This window comes from Aquarana catesbeiana, linkage group LG02 (genome assembly GCF_042186555.1).
Source record: "Aquarana catesbeiana isolate 2022-GZ linkage group LG02, ASM4218655v1, whole genome shotgun sequence".
Classification (NCBI taxonomy): Eukaryota; Metazoa; Chordata; class Amphibia; order Anura; family Ranidae; genus Aquarana; species Aquarana catesbeiana.
Window position 1 is genome coordinate 180,995,887 of NC_133325.1, and position 20,003 is coordinate 181,015,889.

Genomic DNA, 20,003 nt, shown 5'->3' on the forward strand with positions numbered 1-20,003 from the left:
TTAGGCCACAGCTTCATTGCTGTACTACAGTGTACTATGTTTTGAAGCACTTGAGCTTCTCTTCGATGGATAAGATATGACTTCATATAAATGTACAAATTGTATTTTTAAAAGGTTTTGTCCATATTTGTCACAATTCATCATGTTTAGTTATATGGTTGCTAGTGACCTGACAACCCCAAGTGTCACATGAATTGATTTCTATAATAAAAATCTTATAGCAGTATGTACTTATTGGCTTTTATACTTCATGTCAACGCTTTACAAATGAGCAGCTGATGGATCTAAAATTAGGCAAATATTTGATCACCATGGATGAAAAAACGCAGGACTGCAATCTGCTGAGATTTGAAAGATGTTGGTACAGAATGAAGGCCTTGTCTGTTCCACATAGTGTGACTAGAATGTGGCTTTTATATTCTAGCAGTGACCCAATGTTTCCTTTGCCTAAGGGTTGGGAGGGCTCACCCGACTGTGATCAAGCTTTCGTACTAAGCTCTGCTGATAAAGGAATGTGCCTGTAGCAGGCAGTTGTGATGCACCTTAAAGGATAGTGTCTTATGATTTTGTGAAATCATTTTAATGGGCAGTCTTGTGGCTGCAATGAAATATGGCATACTAAATATTTTACATTGTCAAGATAGATAAGTAGGCCATAAATTTGCAATTGTGTCATCAGCTTCAGCAGGAAGTCTATTGTCCTTTGTTGCCATTGATAAATGCCTAAATGTATCCTGATTATGTGTTGTTACAAAAAACAAAAAAGCTTCCTATTAGTTTAGGACAGGGGTAGGCAACCTTTTTGAGCACAGTGTGCCGAAAAATGTTTTCAAAGAAATTGAGCATGTCGATTTTATACCAAAAAAAGTCAACTTCACACTCTCGATCAAAAAAAGGACTTTTTATAAAGTAAATGCTGTAAATTACTTTAGTAGTGAGAAATTAACACCCTGCACTCACGCCTCAGATCACTTTTCTGTCCCACCGCTGTAACCCCCTTGCTTTTCTGTCCCACCGCTGTAACCTAACCCCCTTGCTTTTCTGTCCCACCGCTGTAACCTAACCCCCTTGCTTTTCTGTCCCACCGCTGTATCCTAACCCCCTTGCTTTTCTGTCCCACCGCTGTATCCTAACCCCCTTGCTTTTCTGTCCCACCGCTGTATCCTAACCCCCTTGCTTTTCTGTCCCACCGCTGTATCCTAACCCCCTTGCTTTTCTGTCCCACCGCTGTAACCTAACCCCCTTGCTTTTCTGTCCCACCGCTGTAACCTAACCCCCTTTCTTTTCTGTCCCACCGCTGTAACCTAACCCCCTTGCTTTTCTGTCCCACCGCTGTAACCTAACCCCCTTGCTTTTCTGTCCCACCTTCTGCCCCACCCTGTTTAAAGGGACACAGAGCGCAGGGGTTCAGTAGTAAGTGGCGCAAAGGTTTAGGAATAATTTCAACAAAGTTCCCAGAAGCTCAACAGCAATTCCACAAACTGTGACCTGTTTGTGGTTTTCCCAATCACAGTGAAATCCTTTCTTTCTGAGATTGGTAGCGGCAACCAAGCGAGTCATCTTCCTCCAGATGGTGGACAGGGCTAGCAGGACTGTGATTGGCTTTAGCAGTGGCCAAGACAGTCCTCCTCCTGAAAACACGGACCGCCCCCCCCAGCAGAATTCCATCCAATCTCTTCCCCATCACAAAAGCTGATGATCACAGCTACAGCAAAGTTTCCCCATCTTTTACAATGTGTGAGGGCACAGTGCCTCCCCCTCAGTGCAGGTGTGGCGTGGGGGAACTCTGAAATTGGAGTGCATTAGTGTCTCACTGACACTTTTCTGCACTGCTCTGCTGATGGGGAGGGAGTCGAGTGCCGTCAAAAGAAGCTTCAAGTGCCGGGGGTTGCCTACCCCTGGTTTAGGATGAGGGTAAGTTGATCCCATACACTGTCCACTAATTGTTTGCATGCATTGGGTGATGTATAACTAGCTTTCATTACTCTGTTTTACACAGAGGATATGATTGCCTTAAAGTGGATGTAAGCCCTCACATGTACCCAGTGAAGTGAACAGCCTCAGATGATGCACAGGGATGAAACAAATCTCCCTAGAGAAGGTTTACATGTACAGGTAAAAGCCAGTAAATTAGAATATTTTGAAAAACTTGATTTATTTCAGTAATTGCATTCAAAAGGTGTAACTTGTACATTATATTTATTCATTGCACACAGACTGATGCATTCAAATGTTTATTTCATTTAATTTTGATGATTTGAAGTGGCAACAAATGAAAATCCAAAATTCCGTGTGTCACAAAATTAGAATATTGTGTAAGGGTTAAATTTTGAAGACACCTGGTGCCACAAACTAATCAGCTGATTAACTCAAAACACCTGCAAAGGGCTTTAAATGGTCTCTCAGTCCAGTTCTGAAGCCTACACAAACATGGGGAAGACTTCAGATTTGACAGCTGTCCAAAAGGCGACCATCGACACATTGCACAAGGAGGGAAAGACACAAAAGGTTATTGCTGAAGAGGCTGGCTGTTCTCAGAGCTCTGTGTCCAAACACATTAATAGAGAGGCAAAGGGAAGGAATAACTGTGGTCAGAAAAAGTGTACAAGCGATAGGGATCACCGCGCCCTAGTCAAGATTGTGAAAAAAAAACCCATTCAAAAATGTGGGGGAGATTCACAAGGAGTGGACAGCTGCTGGAGTCAGTGCTTCAAGATCCACCACCAAGAGACGCTTGAAAGACATGGGTTTCAACTGCCGCATACCTCGTGTCAAGCCACTGTTGACCAAGAAACATCGCGAAAACCGTCTCACCTGGGCTAAGGAATAAAAGAGCTGGACTGCTGCTGAGTGGTCCAAAGTCATGTTTTCTGACGAAAGCAAATTTTGCATTTCCTTTGGAAATCGAGGTCCCAGAGTCTGGAGGAAGACAGAGGCACAGGATCCACGTTGCCTGAAGTCTAGTGTAAAGTTTCCACCATCAGTGATGGTTTGGGGTGCCATGTCATCTGCTGGTGTCGGTCCACTCTGTTTCCTGAGATCCAGGGTCAACGCAGCCGTCTACCAGCAAGTTTTAGAGCACTTCATGCTTCCTGCTGCTGACCTGCTCTATGGAGATGGAGATTTCAGGTTCCAACAGGACTTGGCGCCTGCACACAGCGCAAAATCTACCCGTGCCTGGTTTACGGACCATGGTATTTCTGTTCTAAATTGGCCAGCCAACTCCCCTGACCTTAGCCCCATAGAAAATCTGTGGGGTATTGTGAAAAGGAAGATGCAGAATGCCAGACCCAACAACGCAGAAGAGTTGAAGGCCACTATCAGAGCAACCTGGGCTCTCATAACACCTGAGCAGTGCCAGAAACTCATCGACTCCATGCCACGCCGCATTAATGCAGTAATTGAGGCAAAAGGAGCTCCAACCAAGTATTGAGTATTGTACATGCTCATATTTTTAATTTTCATACTTTTCAGTTGGCCAACATTTCTAAAAAATCCCTTTTTTGTATTAGCCTTAAGTAATATTCTAATTTTGTGACACACGGAATTTTGGATTTTCATTTGTTGCCACTTCAAATCATCAAAATTAAATGAAATAAACATTTGAATGCATCAGTCTGTGTGCAATGAATAAATATAATGTACAAGTTACACCTTTTGAATGCAATTACTGAAATAAATCAAGTTTTTCAAAATATTCTAATTTACTGGCTTTTACCTGTATATCTGCTGTCTTCAGCTGTATTTATCCTTTAGAAAGTGCACAAAGTGTTACAGATTTTCTCTTCCTGGTTAGCACTGGGAGTGGATTATTGATATACAGCCAAGACAGATGACTGATTGGAGGAAAGGCGCACACACACCCCCAACTTCACATTGGCAAAGGAAAAAAGGATTGTGCAGAGCTCTGCTGTGAGAAGGCAAGCTGACTGCTAATCTATTTATAGCAACTTCCCACAACACACGCTTCAGGCTGAATAGAAATGAATGTATCGCTCACTCAATGAAACATCATAATCGAAAAATCTTCAGCTAATTATGTGAAAAATGTATAAAGTGACAGTGCATCAAATATGTAATAAACACGCACCATAAAGGTGCCATGGTGTTCAAAGTGGCAATGCAATTTAAAAAGTACTTAAACAAAGAAAGTCCATAAGGTGCTGCAATTTTCAAAATGATAATGCGATATGAAAAAAATGCCAGAAGAAAGTTCATAAAGTGCTTGTGTGAAGAAAAATTGAATCCAATGAATCCAGAACCTGTGGTTTAACCCAGCCTCTTACCTCAGGTAAAGACAGGCCTACAGGTCTAATTGGGCTTGTTACACAATAAGTGTCTCCAAGATCCAGACAATGGGCTTCTATTCCTGGGGCTTCCAGTCAGATGGGACACGATTTCCACGAACACCACCAATATCTCCAAGCAGGTCCCTCCATGTAATGTTCGCATGCAACATAAAGGAAACTCCATGGTGTAGTAGTCCAAAAAATATTTAATAAAAAAAGCAGTAGACTTAGTTTAAAATCTGAACAAACAGCTTCACATATAGTACTTCTGGTCTCGGCCGCGACTGGAAGTGACGCCACCTGGCTCCTCCCGGTGCGTTGCGTCACTGATCACGTGACTTCAAAAAGGGTATGGGGTCAGGTGAACGATGTCAGGCTTTTATACACAGCGCCACTGTCATCGCAACATCAGCGGTCATTAGAACATTTCATGTATGTTTCAAAGGCCTCTCCAAATCTACAAAAAAGGGGCATCACATATACTGGCATCCAATTAAAAAACTCAAATATAATAATATACATTTGTTCTATATAATCTAATACAGCGCCATCTGTTGATTAATAATCTAAATGGCATATAGCGATGGAAGTGTTCAGGGTGACATCTAGTGGACAAAAATGAGAAATGCACCTTTTCCATATAAACTAGATACTCAATATCGGGCCAAATAGCACCTAACGGTTAAAAGTAATATCCATAAAAATAAACGACATCTAGTGGATATATAAAATGGCAATAAATCTATAATATTCACATCTGCCCCTCAAAACAGTTAAAAAGGGAGTCCACCTGAAAAAAAATTATTAAACGCCAGCAGCTACAAATACTGCAGCTGCTGACTTTTAATAAACGGACACTTACCTGTCCAGGAGTTCACCGATGTCGGCAGCCAAAGCCGAGCAATAGCTCAGCTCTCGGCTGCTACCGCCGCCATTCTCGGTGAGGGAATAAGGAAGTGAAGCATTGCGGCTTCACTTGCCGGTTCCCTACTACACATGCGTGAGTCACGCTGCGCGTTCTAAGTGGTCCCCGCTATCTCCTGGGACCTGTGTGTTTCCCAGGAGACAGCCGGGGGGGGTGAGGGAGGGGGCGTGACTCCCGCAGGAGTCTGTTCCCGGAAGTGGGTGCAGATACCTGTCTTATACAGGTATCCGCACCCCCCTCCCCCCCTGAAAGGTGCCAATTGTGGCACCGGAGAGGGGAGGAATCAGATGAGCAGAAGTTCCACTTTTGGGTGGAACTCCGCTTTAAGATCAAATTCTACATTGTGTCCCAGAGGTGTTTAAGTAATTCATGTTTAATAATGTTCTTATCACCCCTCCAATGTGGTTTATACTTTTCTATACCACAAACTAGCAGCGAGGAGGGATCTTTATTGTGAACCTGAGTATAGTGCCTAGATGGGCTGTGTTTCAAAAAAAACATTTTTTTATGTTTTGTGCATGCTCTCTCAATCTCTTCCATAATGGTCTTTTGGTCCTCCCCACATACTGGATGTGGCAAGGACACTCTAAAAGGTAAACCACACCCTCAGTCTTGCATGATATGAAATCTTCAATTACGTACTCTTTCCCTGTTACTATAGATTTAAATCCAGTTTTCTTCTTTTTTTTTTTTTTTTTTTTTTTTTTTTTGTTTTGTATGTCTACAGGTGTAGCAGTTTTTACATGGGTAATAGCCTTTTGCCTCAAAAAAACAAAATTTAGGTTTATATGGAGGGTCACGTACATTCTTATCAATCCGGTCTCAGAGTGGGTGCTCTCATATATGTGAATCTTGGCATTTCCGATTAAAATTGTTCCCAGATGACGGTCTGCTTTTATTATATTCCAGTATTTCTTTAAGATTTGCTTAACCTGTTTATGTTGGATATTATAGTCCATTACCAAGGGAATAGTATATTTCTGTTCATTTTTTTTTTTTTATTGAATCCTGGATTATTTTTTTTTCTCTCTCCATTTCTGCTACTTCTTGTGTCGTCTGTTGGCCTGTTCTCCAAACTCTATCTCTCGTACAATTTCTCCTCAATCTAATTAATTGACCTTTCGGTATGTTTGTGAGCCAGGGTGCATAGTGGCAACAGTTAGATTACCCATGTAAAAACTGATACACCGGTAGAAAAACACTATACAAAAGAAAACTGGATTTAAATCTGTAGTAACAGGGAAAGAATACGTAATTGATTTCATATCGTACAAGTCTGAGGGCGTGGTTTACCTTTTAGAGTGTCCTTGCCACATCCAGTCAGTGGTGTATTTAGGTTTTGTGCTGCCCTAGGCCTCACTAAACTCCTGCACCCCCTAATTTAAATATGACCCACCCGTTCTTGTCAAGGCCACACCCCTTGCTGTTTAAGACCCACCCTGAAATTTTCGCGTGGGGACACTAGTTCTGAGGGCCTGGGGGGGGGGGGGGGGCAATGGATTCCTCTCACTTCCTGTTTGGCTATGGGGCATTAAGTGAAGGGAAATCTCTGCAATGGCACAGGGATGGTAAAAAATAAACTGACAGGGGCTATAACCCTCCCTTACTTTATCCAAAATGAAAAAAAAATTTGTTGCCTATAGTTCCACTTTAAGCACAAATTTCTGATAATTTTATGGAGAGGACTAAGAAGATATAACCATGCCAATGGTGCAGCAGAAAACATATAGCTGTGTGAGATAGGTTTGTGGTCCAGGATGAGAAGACAGTCAGCCCAGTCCGCCCCATAAGACTGGTGCTACGCTAACAGTGTAGCGCAAGCCGACAGGGACTCTTTCTGTGCTGCCCCCCCTGCAAAGTGTTGGCCTAGGCCAGTATACAGCGTTGCATCCAGTATGTGGGGAGGACCAAAAGACCATTATGGAAGAGATTGAGAGAGCACGCACAAAACATTAAAAAAAAAAAAAATATATATATATATATATATATATATATATATATATATATATATATTTATTTAACACAGCCTATCTACCCTGTTTCCCCGAAAATAAGACCTAGCGTGATTGTCGGTGATGGCTGAAATATAAGCCCTAGTTAGAGTCATTGTAGGTCTTATTTTCAGGGAAACGGGGTAGGGCTTATATTGCAGCCATCACCGACAATCACGCTAGGTCTTATTTTCGGGGAAACAGGGTAGGCACTATACTCAGGTTCACAATAAAGATCCCTCATTGCTGATAGTTTGTGGTATAGAAAACTATAAACCACATTGGAGGAGTTATAAGAAAATGATTAAACTCAGTCTGGCGGCATCAAGATAGACCCATGAATTACTTAAACCCCTCTGGGACACAACGTAGAATTTTTGATCTTAACTGTTTTTTTATCTAATTTTTAATTCTTATAGATTATTTTATCTATCCACTAGATGTCGCTTTATTTTCTAGTTTATTTTTGTAGATATTACTTTTAACCATTAGATTGTGCTATTTGGCCCGATATAGAGTATCTAGTTTATATTGAAAAGGTGCATTTCGCATTTTTGTCCACTAGATGTCACCCTGAACACTTCCATTGCTATATGCCATTTAGATTATTAATCAACAGATGGTGCTGTATTAGATTATTATTATATATTTGAGTTTTTTTAATGGGATGCCAGTATATGTGATGCCCCCTTTTTTTGGAGATTTGGAGAGGACTTTGAAACATATATGAAATGTTCTAATGACCACTGATGTTGCTATGACAGTGGCACTGTATAAAAGCCTGACATCGTTTACCTGACTCCATACCCTTGATGAGGTCACGTGATCAGTGACGCAACGCGTCGGGAGGAGCCAGGTGACGTCACTTTTGGTCATGGCCGAGACCGGAAGTACTACATGTGAAGCTGTTTTTCAGATTTTAAACTGTAAGTCTGCTGCTTTTTTTATTAAATATTTTTTGGACTACTACACCATGGAGTTTCCTTTTATGTTGCATGTGAACATTACATGCAGGGACCTGCTTAGAGATATTGGTGGTGTTCGTGGAAATCGTGTCCCATCTGATTGGAAGCCCCAGGAATGCCCATTGTCTGGATCTTGAAGACACGCACTTATTGTGTAACAAGCCCAAATAGACCTGTAGGTGTCTTTACCTGAGGTAAGAGGCTGGGTTAAACCACAGGCGCACTACGGATAGTGGAAACCTTGTTCTGGATTAATTGGATTCAATTTTTCTTCACACAAGCACTTTATTTATGAACTTTCTTCTGGCACTTTTTTCATATCGCATTATCACTTTGAAGATTGCAGCACTTTATGGACTTTCTTTGTTTTAAGCACTTTTTAAATCGCATTGCCACTTTGAACACTGTGGCACTTTTTATGGTCCGTGTTTATTATGTATTTGATGCAATGTCACCTTATATATTTTTCACATAATTTAGTTGAAGATTTTTCTATTCAAATTGTCACTGTGTGGGAACACTCCATTCATGTTGGCAGCTACTCCAGTTTTATTTATATTTATAGTCACTTTGTTTGCGCATTAGTATATTTAATTAACACACTTCAGGCTGCAGTCTCTGAGAACTTGTCGGAAGTTATCAGGCTGATAACAAAGCTACTAATCAGGAGAAAGCTATGGAACATAGTGCTTTGAAGAGAGATAAGAAAACACTACAGGGCTATGTGCCCAGCCTAAATTTCATGAATCGTGTTTACAGCCAATTTAAGGCTGTGTAATTTTCACTGGTTGCGAGCTATGAATAGTGCAGGTAACCTGTGGTTGTACAGTACAGATGGTATTCTTTGGTTTTCATGGAAAAATTTAGTTCTTGGTGTATATTATAAGGATATTACATTTTTCTTGACTGCTTTAGGCACCGTATATTTAGAAAAGCCTGTAGGTTGTATACATTCATTTAAAAAATCGCTTTCCAGCAGCTCAAATAAAGTACAGCAACTCCAACTGCTATACTTGCTCTGCCTACAGCTCTGTGCCCCCAATCTTTCTCCCTCACCAATCCATTGCTGTTCTTGCCCAGAGTCATTCAACCCACATCCTATGAGCTCTGGGGCATCAGGTGGTATGTTTTGTTGTGTGTAAATATGGGGGAAGTTTAGGGCTATGACAGTGTGTCTGCTGACCTCATGTGTATTGTCCAAACATTCTCTCAGAAAGTTGCCAGCGTTGGGAAACACCCCTCATAATTCCCCCCCCCCCCTCAAGAAACTCTGTCTGTAGTGCAGGAATTAGAGGCTTTGTATGCAGTGTTCCGGCCTTGCATTGTTGTCTTTGTTTGCATTGGTCTTGTTTTTATAGTCACAAGCTCAATTTGATATATTTTATAATGCACTGTATAGCTTAAAGTATAACTAAAGGCATTTTTTTTTTTTTTTTTTTTTTTAACTTTTGGATAAGGTGAAGATGGATTAGAACACCTGTCAGTTTTTATTGTTGTCTGTACCCACGTTAGGAAGATTCTCACTCTCTCCCTCTCCCCACCGTTGTCATTGAAAGCAAAAGAAAATCCCAAATTTCCCCCTTCATCTTCCAGGACAGCTACTCCAGAGATGATTGGCTCCGCCCTCTACAGGAAGCACAAATCGGACACAATTTTAAAGGCCCCTCCCTTGCCTCTGACCCTCAGTTGTTTTGTGTTTCCAGACCCTCCAGGAATGAGCACCAAAACGGTTGTTTTTTTTTTTTCCATTGGTCTAGTAACTGTGGTTGGCGGACCCACTTTTGGTAAATGGCTGGACTAAGTTGTGGCTATGTCTGCTATATGTTTTTCTTTTACCAAAAGGGTTCCCTTTTTTCTGTTTTATTTTGGGTTACATGACGTTTTTACTTTAAAACGGCGACTCCCACTCCCCAGCATCCTTGGATCTGAAGTATGTCCTGCCAGGGTGGACTAAGGTGATGAAGTTGAGCGAGAGTTGATTTCCTAGTGTCGATTCTCCTCACCGGGTGTACCAATATGACGCTGAATGACACACTTGCGGCGACATGGAAAATGATTCCGGAAGTGGCAGGAAGCATTTCTGGACGCCGAGTAGCCATGCGAGGACAAGCTGTCCGGGGGACCGCTGCTAGAGGCACAGGGAGCTTTGCTGCTACACACAGGCAAGCTCTTGGCCTAGCAGCATGGCACAAGGGATCGGCGCTGCTTGTTTACAGCATCCTTCCCTGTCTGCTAAGGGTTTTCCCTCATGGCTGCTGAGGACATCCCTGCAGATGGAGCACCCGCTCAGATTGATCCAGCAGCTGGATCCAATTCCAATGCTACTCCTAAGGTATGTGTCTCTCCTGTTTACCATATATGAGCGCTAACAGAGCAGGGGATATTTGGTTGTTTTATTACATTCGGTGAAAAAGTAATCTCCTTTTTTTTATATGCTTTTCCTTCACTGTTTTTTCCTTGGCTGACAATCCTCCTAAGAAAGTTTGGGAACTGTAGGTCTAGGCTTCCTGATAGCTGTAAGAAGCTTTTCTGTGCAAGCTGTTGCCTCTTTAAAGGAATCGATGGCTTCTTTTCAGTTCTTTAACAATATGTTAGCAGCCCCAGGTCCTTCCACGTCAAAGTCTGTTACTGTAATTCAGAAGCCTTCCGTCTCGGCTGGGTCTCTACCTCCCTTTAGTATCAGGAACCTTTAGTTCACAGCCTGTTTCTGACCTGGAATAGGGAGAGAATTCAGTATGAGCATCTGACGAGGAGTTTGTTGGATGTAGAAGAGACTGTTAGCTCAGCTAGATATCTTTTTTCCTACTGAAGATATTGATGATCTGTTAGAAGCAGTTTATACTTCTGATCAGATTGAGATGCCCCAACAGACTCCGTCTGTTCAGGATAAAATGTACGGGTCGGCAGGGACGTAAAACCTAGGTCTTTTCCAGTACATATTTACTCTCAAAGAACGTAAAGCCTGGGATGCCTCAGCCTTTTCTCTTGGTTCAGCCCTAGTGTCCACTTGTGTTGCTAGGAATCTGGAGGTGTGGGTTCAAAGGCTGGATGGACTTCTTTTCTCCGACACTCCTGTGGGGGAGGTCAGGGAGTCTCTCCCCCTTATTGCCAAGTCGGTCGCATTTCTGGCTGATGCAGAAGCAGCTACAGTTAGTCAGCACTCATTAATTGCACAAGACAAGTCATCTGGTTGTAAACCTGGGAGGGGGGAATCTAACCTCCAAGGATAAAATGTGGGATTTCCTTTGAGGGCAAGCTTTCGTTCGATTCCACCTTGGAGGAAGTCTTGGCTCGTTCCTCAGAGAAGAGTAAACGGTTCCCGTTTTCTGGAAGGCCTCAGGGTAAGAGGACTTTTCATAGCTTCAAAAACAAAGCTAATTTTAAGACCGATGTCTGGCGGCTTTCGAATGGTCATCAATTTAGGCATCCCAAACAAGTTCTTAGTTTACAGACAATTCCGAATGGAAAGTATTTACTCAGTCAGATATCTGTTGCTTCCAGGAGTGTTCATGGTAACTCTGGATCTTCAGAACGCTTATCTTCATATCCCAATCTACTGGAATCTGCAGTAATTTCTGAGATTTACGATCCTCACGGAGAACGGACCACAACACTGCCAGTTTTAGAGCCCTTCCTTTTGGTCTCTCAGCAGCCCTGAGAATTTTCACGAAAATCATGGCCAAGAGCATGGTCTATTTTCGGTTACAAAAGATCTCAATCGTTCCGTATCTGGACGATTTTTTGATCTTCACCTTTTACAGGATCTACACTTGATTTAGCAGACCTTTCGGAAGTTGGGCTGGAAGGTCAATCTGAAGAAGTCTTGCTTGCTTCCCTCCCAGAATGTTCTCTCTTTTTTGGTTATCTGATAAACTCAATCGCCCAAAGGTTTTTTTTTTCTTCAGGGGGAAAAGATGGGAAACATTCTTCACTCCGTGCAGAGTTTCGGGTTACTCCCGCAGGCATCCCTTCATCAAATAATGCAGTTATTGAGCTTTATGTCTGTGGCAATTCCAGTGGTGCCACGGGCCCAGTTGCATTCCAGGCCCTTCAGGCGTGTCTTCTGCATCATTGGGATTGCAGGAAAGACTCCTTGAATCAGCTTGTTCAATTTCCAGGAGAAGATTTTCTCAATCTGTCCTGGTGGGAGCGGCCAGAACATCTGCAGGGAGGGAAAACTTGGGCACAGCATTCCCCAATATAAATTACCACAGATGCCAGCCTGTGGGGGTGGGGAACTAATTCAGAAGACTGGCAGGCTCAGGGCTCCTGGCTGCCAGAGGCGGCAGCCCAGTCGTCAAACTTCAGATATTCTTTCACCATGGGGAAGGATTTAGTAGCTCTGAAGGTGAGGGCCAATGCAAGAAACCTGAGTGTGGCGGTGTGTGTTTTTTTGTTTTTTTCAGACACTGCCAAAACCAAGGCATACCTCAATGAGCATGGGGGCCCTCACTCGGATAGGCTTCTATTGTTGAGCCAGCAGATCCTTACCTTAACAGAAAACAATGTTTCTTCGGTCAGGGCAGTTCACATCAATGGGACTGCAAATGTTATGACAGTCTTTCTGAGCAGAATAAGTATCTGCTGCAGCAATTGGGAACTGTGCCAAGAAACTTTCCAGGAGATCATTTTGGAGTGGGGTGTTTCCAAGGTGGATCTTTGGACATCCAGTCTCAACAGGAAGCTTCCAGCTTTCTTCTCACTGGAGAGAGGCAGGGCTCTTAGGGACAGATGCACTCTTTCCTGCGGGATTTCACTCTGGCCTACGCCTTCCCTCTATTCTCTCTGTTGCGCCTGGTAATTCGGAAGATTATTCAGGAACAAGCAGAAGTGGTCCTGATCTGCCCCAGGATTTGGTGGCCCAGGAAGAGTTCTCCGCACTGGGAGCACTTTCGATAGTTCCCCCCTGGCCCCTGCTGGAGCATAGGGACCTTCTCTGTCAAGAGCCAGTACTCCATCCATTCCCTTTAGATTTACCGTTTTTTGAGGGCCTTGAGGCTGAGCGGCGCATCCTACAACTAAAGGGGTGTTCAGCTAAAGTTAGTGAGACTATTCTAGATAGCTGTAAGTCACTAGAAAGATTTATGGGAAAGTTTGGAAGACTTTTTTTTTTGTTTCCTGGCAGAAGAAAGCAGGAGTTGATTCCTTTTCTATCACCTGTATACTGGCGTTCTTGCTGCAAGGGGTGGAAAGAGAGCTTTCTGTCAGCACCCTTAGGGTTCAGGTTACTGTCCTGTCTCTGTTCATGGTAATAAGACTAGTTGTGTAATGGTTACCCCCCGGGATCTATCGTTGGTTTTGAATGTTTTCACCAGAGCTCCCTTTGAACCGTTAGATGAGGCCTCTTTGAAATTGATTACTTTTAAAGATTACCTTTCTTATCCTCAATGTACAACCTACCGAAACACTACCAGTTCCGTTATTTTCAATTAGCACATGCATTTGCTGCCCAATTTCCTCACTCCTCTTGCATCCTGACTCAATCCGAGCTGGAGAGGACGCTCCGATCTGGTTGCGCTGAAAAACCTACTTCGCGTTTGTACGCGCATCTGATATTTGTGTCCTTACCACCTCTGGATGGGCTCTGGTCCCGTTGGCAACGCGATATCCCTGCGTTGGATGACGATGACTGGGACGACGTCTGGTATTTTCCCTTCAGGTCACTCGTTTCCATAAGAGACAGAGTGGTACAATTTAAAATTGTCCATAGGGCCTATTTTACCCCACATAGATTACACTTGATGAACCCTCAGCATTCTTTGGAATGCTGGAGATGTGGCTCATCTCCAGGGGACTTCGCACACATCTTCTGGCACTGTCCAAGATTACAACAATACTGGAGAGAGGTACTTGATCTAACTAACAAGGTGGCCTCAACCAACCTATCTCTGCTGATGGAGATATGTATACTGGGCTTATTAGAAAATGTTGTTCCAACCATAGCCAAACGCACTTTGACCAGTTTGCTACTCTTTTATGCCAGGAAAAATATCGCAACGCAGTGGAAAAAACCTAACCCCCCATCAATTACGCAGTGGAAACGTCTAGTTAATGAGAACCTCCCGCTATACAAAGACACATATGCTAACAGAGGTTGTCCTTTGAAATTTGACAAAGTCTGGCGTAAATGGATGGAAACTTTGAATATTTCACAATAAACACAGATTTACAGTAATTTTCAGGTTAAAATACTGATTAGAATATCGTGTTTCTAGGCTCAACTGTCTGCAATTCCAGGCTTGTATATGTTACTGTATTAAATTGATTAATTCCCTCTAAGGAGGACCATTTGTATACATATAGTACTGCTATGTAACCTAGCAACTCACGTTGTCAAATGCTCTATCTAACCAGGTGTGGTGTTGATGTACTGTAGCAACCAAGTGTTACTGTTTTGTTTGTCTCAAAAATCTTAATAAAAATAAATTAAAAAAAAAAAAAAAAAAAGATTACCTTTCTTCTGGCCATAATTTCTGGGAGAGGGATTTCTGATGTGAAGTCTCTCCCTTGTAAATACCTTTTCTTGAGAATTTTAGAGGACAGGGTAGTGATTAATCCTGATCCATCCTTTATTCTCATCCAAATTTCTAAGATCCCAGGAGGTAGTTCTTCCTAGTTGTTGTTCCTCCCCCAAGAATTCAGAGGAGGAAAGATTTAGTTTTTTGGATGTGAAGAGATGTCTTCTACATTTTTAGAAGTGCCTAGTGAGTTTAGGAAATACTCCCAACTCTTAATTTAATTTAGTGGCCCCTAAAAGGGGTCCAAAGCTTCCAAGGGTTCCATCTCCAGATGGCTTAGGGAAGCCATTTGTGTAGTTTACAGGTCGCCGGGTCAGACCCCTTCTACCAGAATTAGAGCTCAGTCTACTAGATCTCTGGCCGCATCAAGGGAAGAGATATCCAAAGCCACTGTCTGGTCCTTCTCTCATGCATTATAGAGTCCAGATGCTCTCCAGCCAGGACCTCTCCTTTGGAAGGAAAGTACTTCAGGCTGTCGTCCCTCCCTAAGGTATAGAATCTTGCGTATCCTCTCAAGTAGCTGTCCTGGAAGATGTGGGGGGGATCCCTGTTAGATGTAACGGTATTTCCATGAGTCTTCCAGGACAGTGTCTATATTCCAACCCTACTCTTTATTTACTGGTCTCCTTATTTAACCTGGTGTTTTTTTTAGTGAGATTCTGTTATTCCTCTGCCTGGTACACTTTTGGTGAAGGTTTACTTGATCTTCAAACAACTAACGGGTCAGAGGCGAGGGAAGGGCCTTTTAAATTGTGTCTGATTTGTGTTTCCTGTATCATCTCTAAAGTAGCTGTCCTGGAAGATTCATGGAAATACTGTTACGTCTAACGGAGTTTTTTTGTTGTCGTCCTGAACAGTAATAGAGGTAATTGATGGCACTGGAAACCGGGTATTCCCTCACATTGGATGAATTTCTTTCTGCTTCCTGTTTCAGCTATCGGTCAGTAAGTGAAGGGAAATCTCCACAATGGGACATACATGACAGGGGCTTATAAACATATATGACGAGGGAAGAAGTTTGGAATGATGAACTTTATAGGCATAATACAGAAAAGTTTTAAAAAGTTTCAGTATTTATTACAAAATATATGACAAGGGCTTATAAAAAATATACCATCCAGGAGTTTATTTACGTGCTGCTAAAAAAAAGTTTGTACTGATAGGCTAAGATCATAGTTCTGGCTGTGTTACTACCTATCTTGGAGTTGCTCTGTCACTGGTTAAAAGGAGCACTGTGGGGGACAGCTCTGGATTAAAGGTGAATATTGTGGCAAAAGTGGGTGTTTTTTTTTTTTTTTTTTTTTTTTGAGTTCTGCTTTAAGCTAAAAGTCCTACAACCCGTATTTGATTCAACCAAAATCCTACAACCAGTGTAGCGATCTCACCACCAGAATTCCTTGGAGACATGAAAATTTGTAAGGCGGCTTAACTTTCCAGCACCTTTTTAACAGCTAAAATTAATGCTTTGGCAAATTGACCTGCGTTTGGAATACAGCAGTGCCACTCCAAATTTTAAGTAGATCTGCTTTTGTGTTGTAGATCACCAAAAGAGCTTTGTTCCCAGGGGACTCAGAAATTGACCAGCTTTTCCGTATTTTTCGCACACTGGGAACTCCAGATGAGGCTTCCTGGCCAGGCGTTACTTCTATGCCAGATTATAAATCCACTTTCCCCAAGTGGGCTCGACAAGACTTCAGCAAAGTGGTTCCACCGTTGGATGAAGATGGCAGAGATCTTTTAGCTGTAAGTGCCAAAAGCCATTATCATGTTCTACAAAATGCAATTGTTTCTTTTCTAGTGTGAGTGCTAATTTACTATCTGTTGCTGAAGTATTTTAGTTATCATTGCAGAAACTTCAAATACTTCAGAAATCATTCCCAGAAAATGTGTAATATCGCTGTACAAATATGGCTTATCACTAGGGATGTCTCAGTATATACCTCTGCTGCTTTTGTAGAACAAAGTACATTGATGTCCACTCCAGTGGGTTGCTAAATGCATTCTCTCCATTGTGCCATTTATTGTTCATGTATGTCTTTTATTTAATCGCTTAGCGGCTGCCCTATGTACATTTACTGTGTCAGGGCAGCCGTTCAGTGCCAGATCACGTACCTAGTATGTAATCTGACACCTCTGGGTCTGGGGCACATGCGCACCGACGGTTGATTGGAAACAGTGGGAGCCAATCAGCGGGTCCGGCGGACTCTGTCTGCCGGGACCCACCGATCATTTGGGAAAGAAGCAGAACTGCAGTCTGCCTATGTAAACAAGGCTGACCGTTGTTCTGTCAGTAGGGAAGGTAGTGATACTCTGTTTCTGCAAAGCAGGAACACTGATCTCTGCCTTCCAATAGTACAAGCACCTCCCCCACAGCACAATTTTAGGCACACATTTAACCCTTTGATTGCCCCTGATATGAACCCCTTCCCTGCCAGTGTCTTTAGTACAGTAACAGTTCATGTTTTTTATTACTGATCCATGTATTGGTGTCACTAAGCCTAGGTACACATATATGCGATGCGGGAACCAATGCGCTTCTAGCATCACATCTCTCCCGCAAGCAGTTCACGTTGCCCTCTGCGGGTGTCAATACAATGTTAATGACACCCGCAGATCAGTTCACAGATCGCAGTGCGAACTGTGAACTCGCACAGGAATCGGATCGCATGGGTGAGAACACCCATGCGGTCCGATACTAGGGGGGGGGGGGGGGGTGTCCCCCTGCACCATTTTACTGCAAATCCAATGCGAGTTCAGCCATACAACTGTATGGCTAAGCTTGCATTGCACAGACATTGCATGCAATCGGCCCTGCAATGCGGGTACGAATCTCGCATGTGATGTCTGTGTTCCCACAAGTGTGAAACTGGGCTTGGTGTCCGATTTTGTCCACCGCAATGTCAGTCCTGCTATGTCCCTGATCACCGCCATTACTAGTTTAAAAAAAAAAAAATCCATAAATATATTGCATAGTTTGTAGACACTAACTTTTGCACAAACCAATCAATATATGCTTATTGGGATTTTATTTTATTTTTTTTTATACCAAAAATATGTAGCAGAATACATATTGGCCTAAATTTTATAAATTAGTGTTAATGTTAGATTTTTTTTTTTTATTTATTGGCTATGTTTTATAGCAGAAAGTAAAAAAATATTTTTTTTTCAAAATTGGTCTTTTTTTGTTTATAGTGCAAAAAATAAAAACTGCAGAGGTGATCAAATTCCACCAAAAGAAACTGTATAGTATAAAAAATAAAGAGGGGCCTAAACCCATAATCTGGGGATATTCTTAATTGGCAGTGCAGTTACCGATTCGTCTGTCGAATGGGTGCCTCCACAACTGAACAATATTACAAAAAAGCAGCATCGAGGGGAATCGGCTGGACTGCCCCAATAAAGAGATGTATAAGGAGGACCAACCACGGTAAAGCTTTATTCAAAAACAAGCCATATTTGGCAAAATATGTGGAAATAATGGTCTTTACCCTCCAAACGCCCGAAATATTAAAAGCCCAATAATGACAACATTGTCACTAAAAGCCCAATACACAGACACTGTGATTCAGGTGACTGCGCGGTCAATTTCAGCATTGTCCCTGATGTACACATGTATTTTCCTGGACCTAAGGTCTGCTCTGCTCTTTAGCGCTGATTACTATCTGAGAGGCTTGGCTAGTGTCTATAGTCTGACTGGGGTGTGTGTGTGTGTGTGTGTGGCCCTGTTTTGTTGCGCTTTTAGTGACAACGGGAGCCGATCCAAAGATCGGCTGGGGTGCTGACATTGCGGGCTCCCTGGACAGGTAAGTGACCTAATATTAAAAGTTGGCAGCTACAGTATTTGTAGCTGCTGAGTTTTATTTATTTTTTTTCACCCAGGCTGGACCCCCCCCTCCCTTTTAAGTAATAAGTAGTGTATGGTCCTCTAAAATGTGGCTTGTTTTCTAAATATCGCTTTTTTTTTTTTTTTTTTTCTCTTTCTCTTTTTAGCAAATGCTCCAATATGATTCCAATAAGCGGATCTCTGCTAAGGCTGCCCTATCACATCCTTTCTTCCGTGATGTCAGCAGGCCTGCTCCACACCTTAATTAGACTAATGGCATATAAAAAAAAAAAAAAAAATGATGTAATGGCAAGGCATTGGTTGCTTCGACATGTAAAACAAGACTTAATTTGAATGTTACAGTGTGTCATGCCCTGCTATTTATTACCCTATGCTGCAGTCTCCATCCAAACGGCCATTGGAAGGACAGATTTTTGTACAGAAGATTGACAAGGTATTTTGGACACTGCTAATATGCCCCTTCCCACTTCCAACTGTTTTTCATGTTGTTTCCTATATTTGAGCAATACAGACTTTTTATTGTTCCTAAAACTCTGTGCATTTTATTTGTGTAAACTAACTTGTAACAGCGCTGCACTGTAAAAATGTAATGTACCACAAACTTCATTGCCCTGGGGACATTGGGTGTATTTGTAAAAAGAAAAAAAAATGTACATAACAGTTTGCCCAATGACAGTGCATGTGCACTGTCATTCTGTGCGAATGGGGCAAAAAAAAAATGTTGTAAGGCTTATTACCTGTGTGGGGCGAATGTTTGTTTGTTTTTCATGGCTAAAAAACAGAAAATACCGCATTTGGCCACTAGAAAGCTCCAAGTATCGAGTGGCCAGATGTGGTATTTATGCTTTTTTTTCTCCATGCAGTGGGGCTGTGCCTGCACTGCATGGGTGAACTGCTTGTTTTATTCTAGGGGTGAGCACAACGTTCATACTCGCCTGATCGACCAATCCTTCGGAAAACCACATTCCCCTACGGTCCAGTGGTGGACTGTTCTGTGTGGGAGCATGCTGAGGTCATGAACAGTCCTTTTTCAAGACCGTAGTGGTGCCAGAACGGTCTTGTGTGGGGAGGATCGCTGGATCAGTTAAGTATATCTCTGCTGTCCTCTCCTTTAGGGCCCTTTCACACTGGGGCGGGGGGGCGGCGTCGGTAGTAAAGCGCCGCTATTATAAGCAGCGCTTTACCGTCGGTATTTTACCCCCCGCTAGCGGCCGAGAAAGGGTTAAATACCACCGCAAAGTGCCTCTGCAGAGGCGCTTTGCCGGCGGTATAGCTGCGCTGTCCCATTGATTTCAATGGGCAGGACGGTGAAGGAGTGGTATATACTCCGCTCCTTCACCGCTCCGAAGATGCTGCTAGCAGGACTTTTTTTTTTTTTTTTCCCGTCCTGCTAGCGCACCATTCCAGTGTGAAAGCCCTCGGGTCTTTCACACTGGAGACACAGCAGCGGCACTTTCGGGTTGGTTTGCAG

The 20,003-nt window shown here is 42.6% G+C and overlaps 1 protein-coding gene across 2 annotated transcripts in view; it reads left to right on the forward strand.

Moving 5' to 3' along the window:
- CDK2 (cyclin dependent kinase 2) overlaps positions 1-19,166 on the forward strand; it is a 53,010-nt gene extending 33,844 nt beyond the window's left edge. For both annotated transcript variants that reach the window (XM_073613959.1, XM_073613960.1), the window contains 2 exons: positions 16,228-16,431; positions 18,679-19,166. In XM_073613959.1, the coding sequence (XP_073470060.1) occupies positions 16,228-16,431; positions 18,679-18,780 (306 nt within the window). In that variant the 3' untranslated portion in view covers positions 18,781-19,166. The remainder of the gene's footprint in view (positions 1-16,227; positions 16,432-18,678) is intronic.
- Positions 19,167-20,003: the final 837 nt, after the last annotated feature.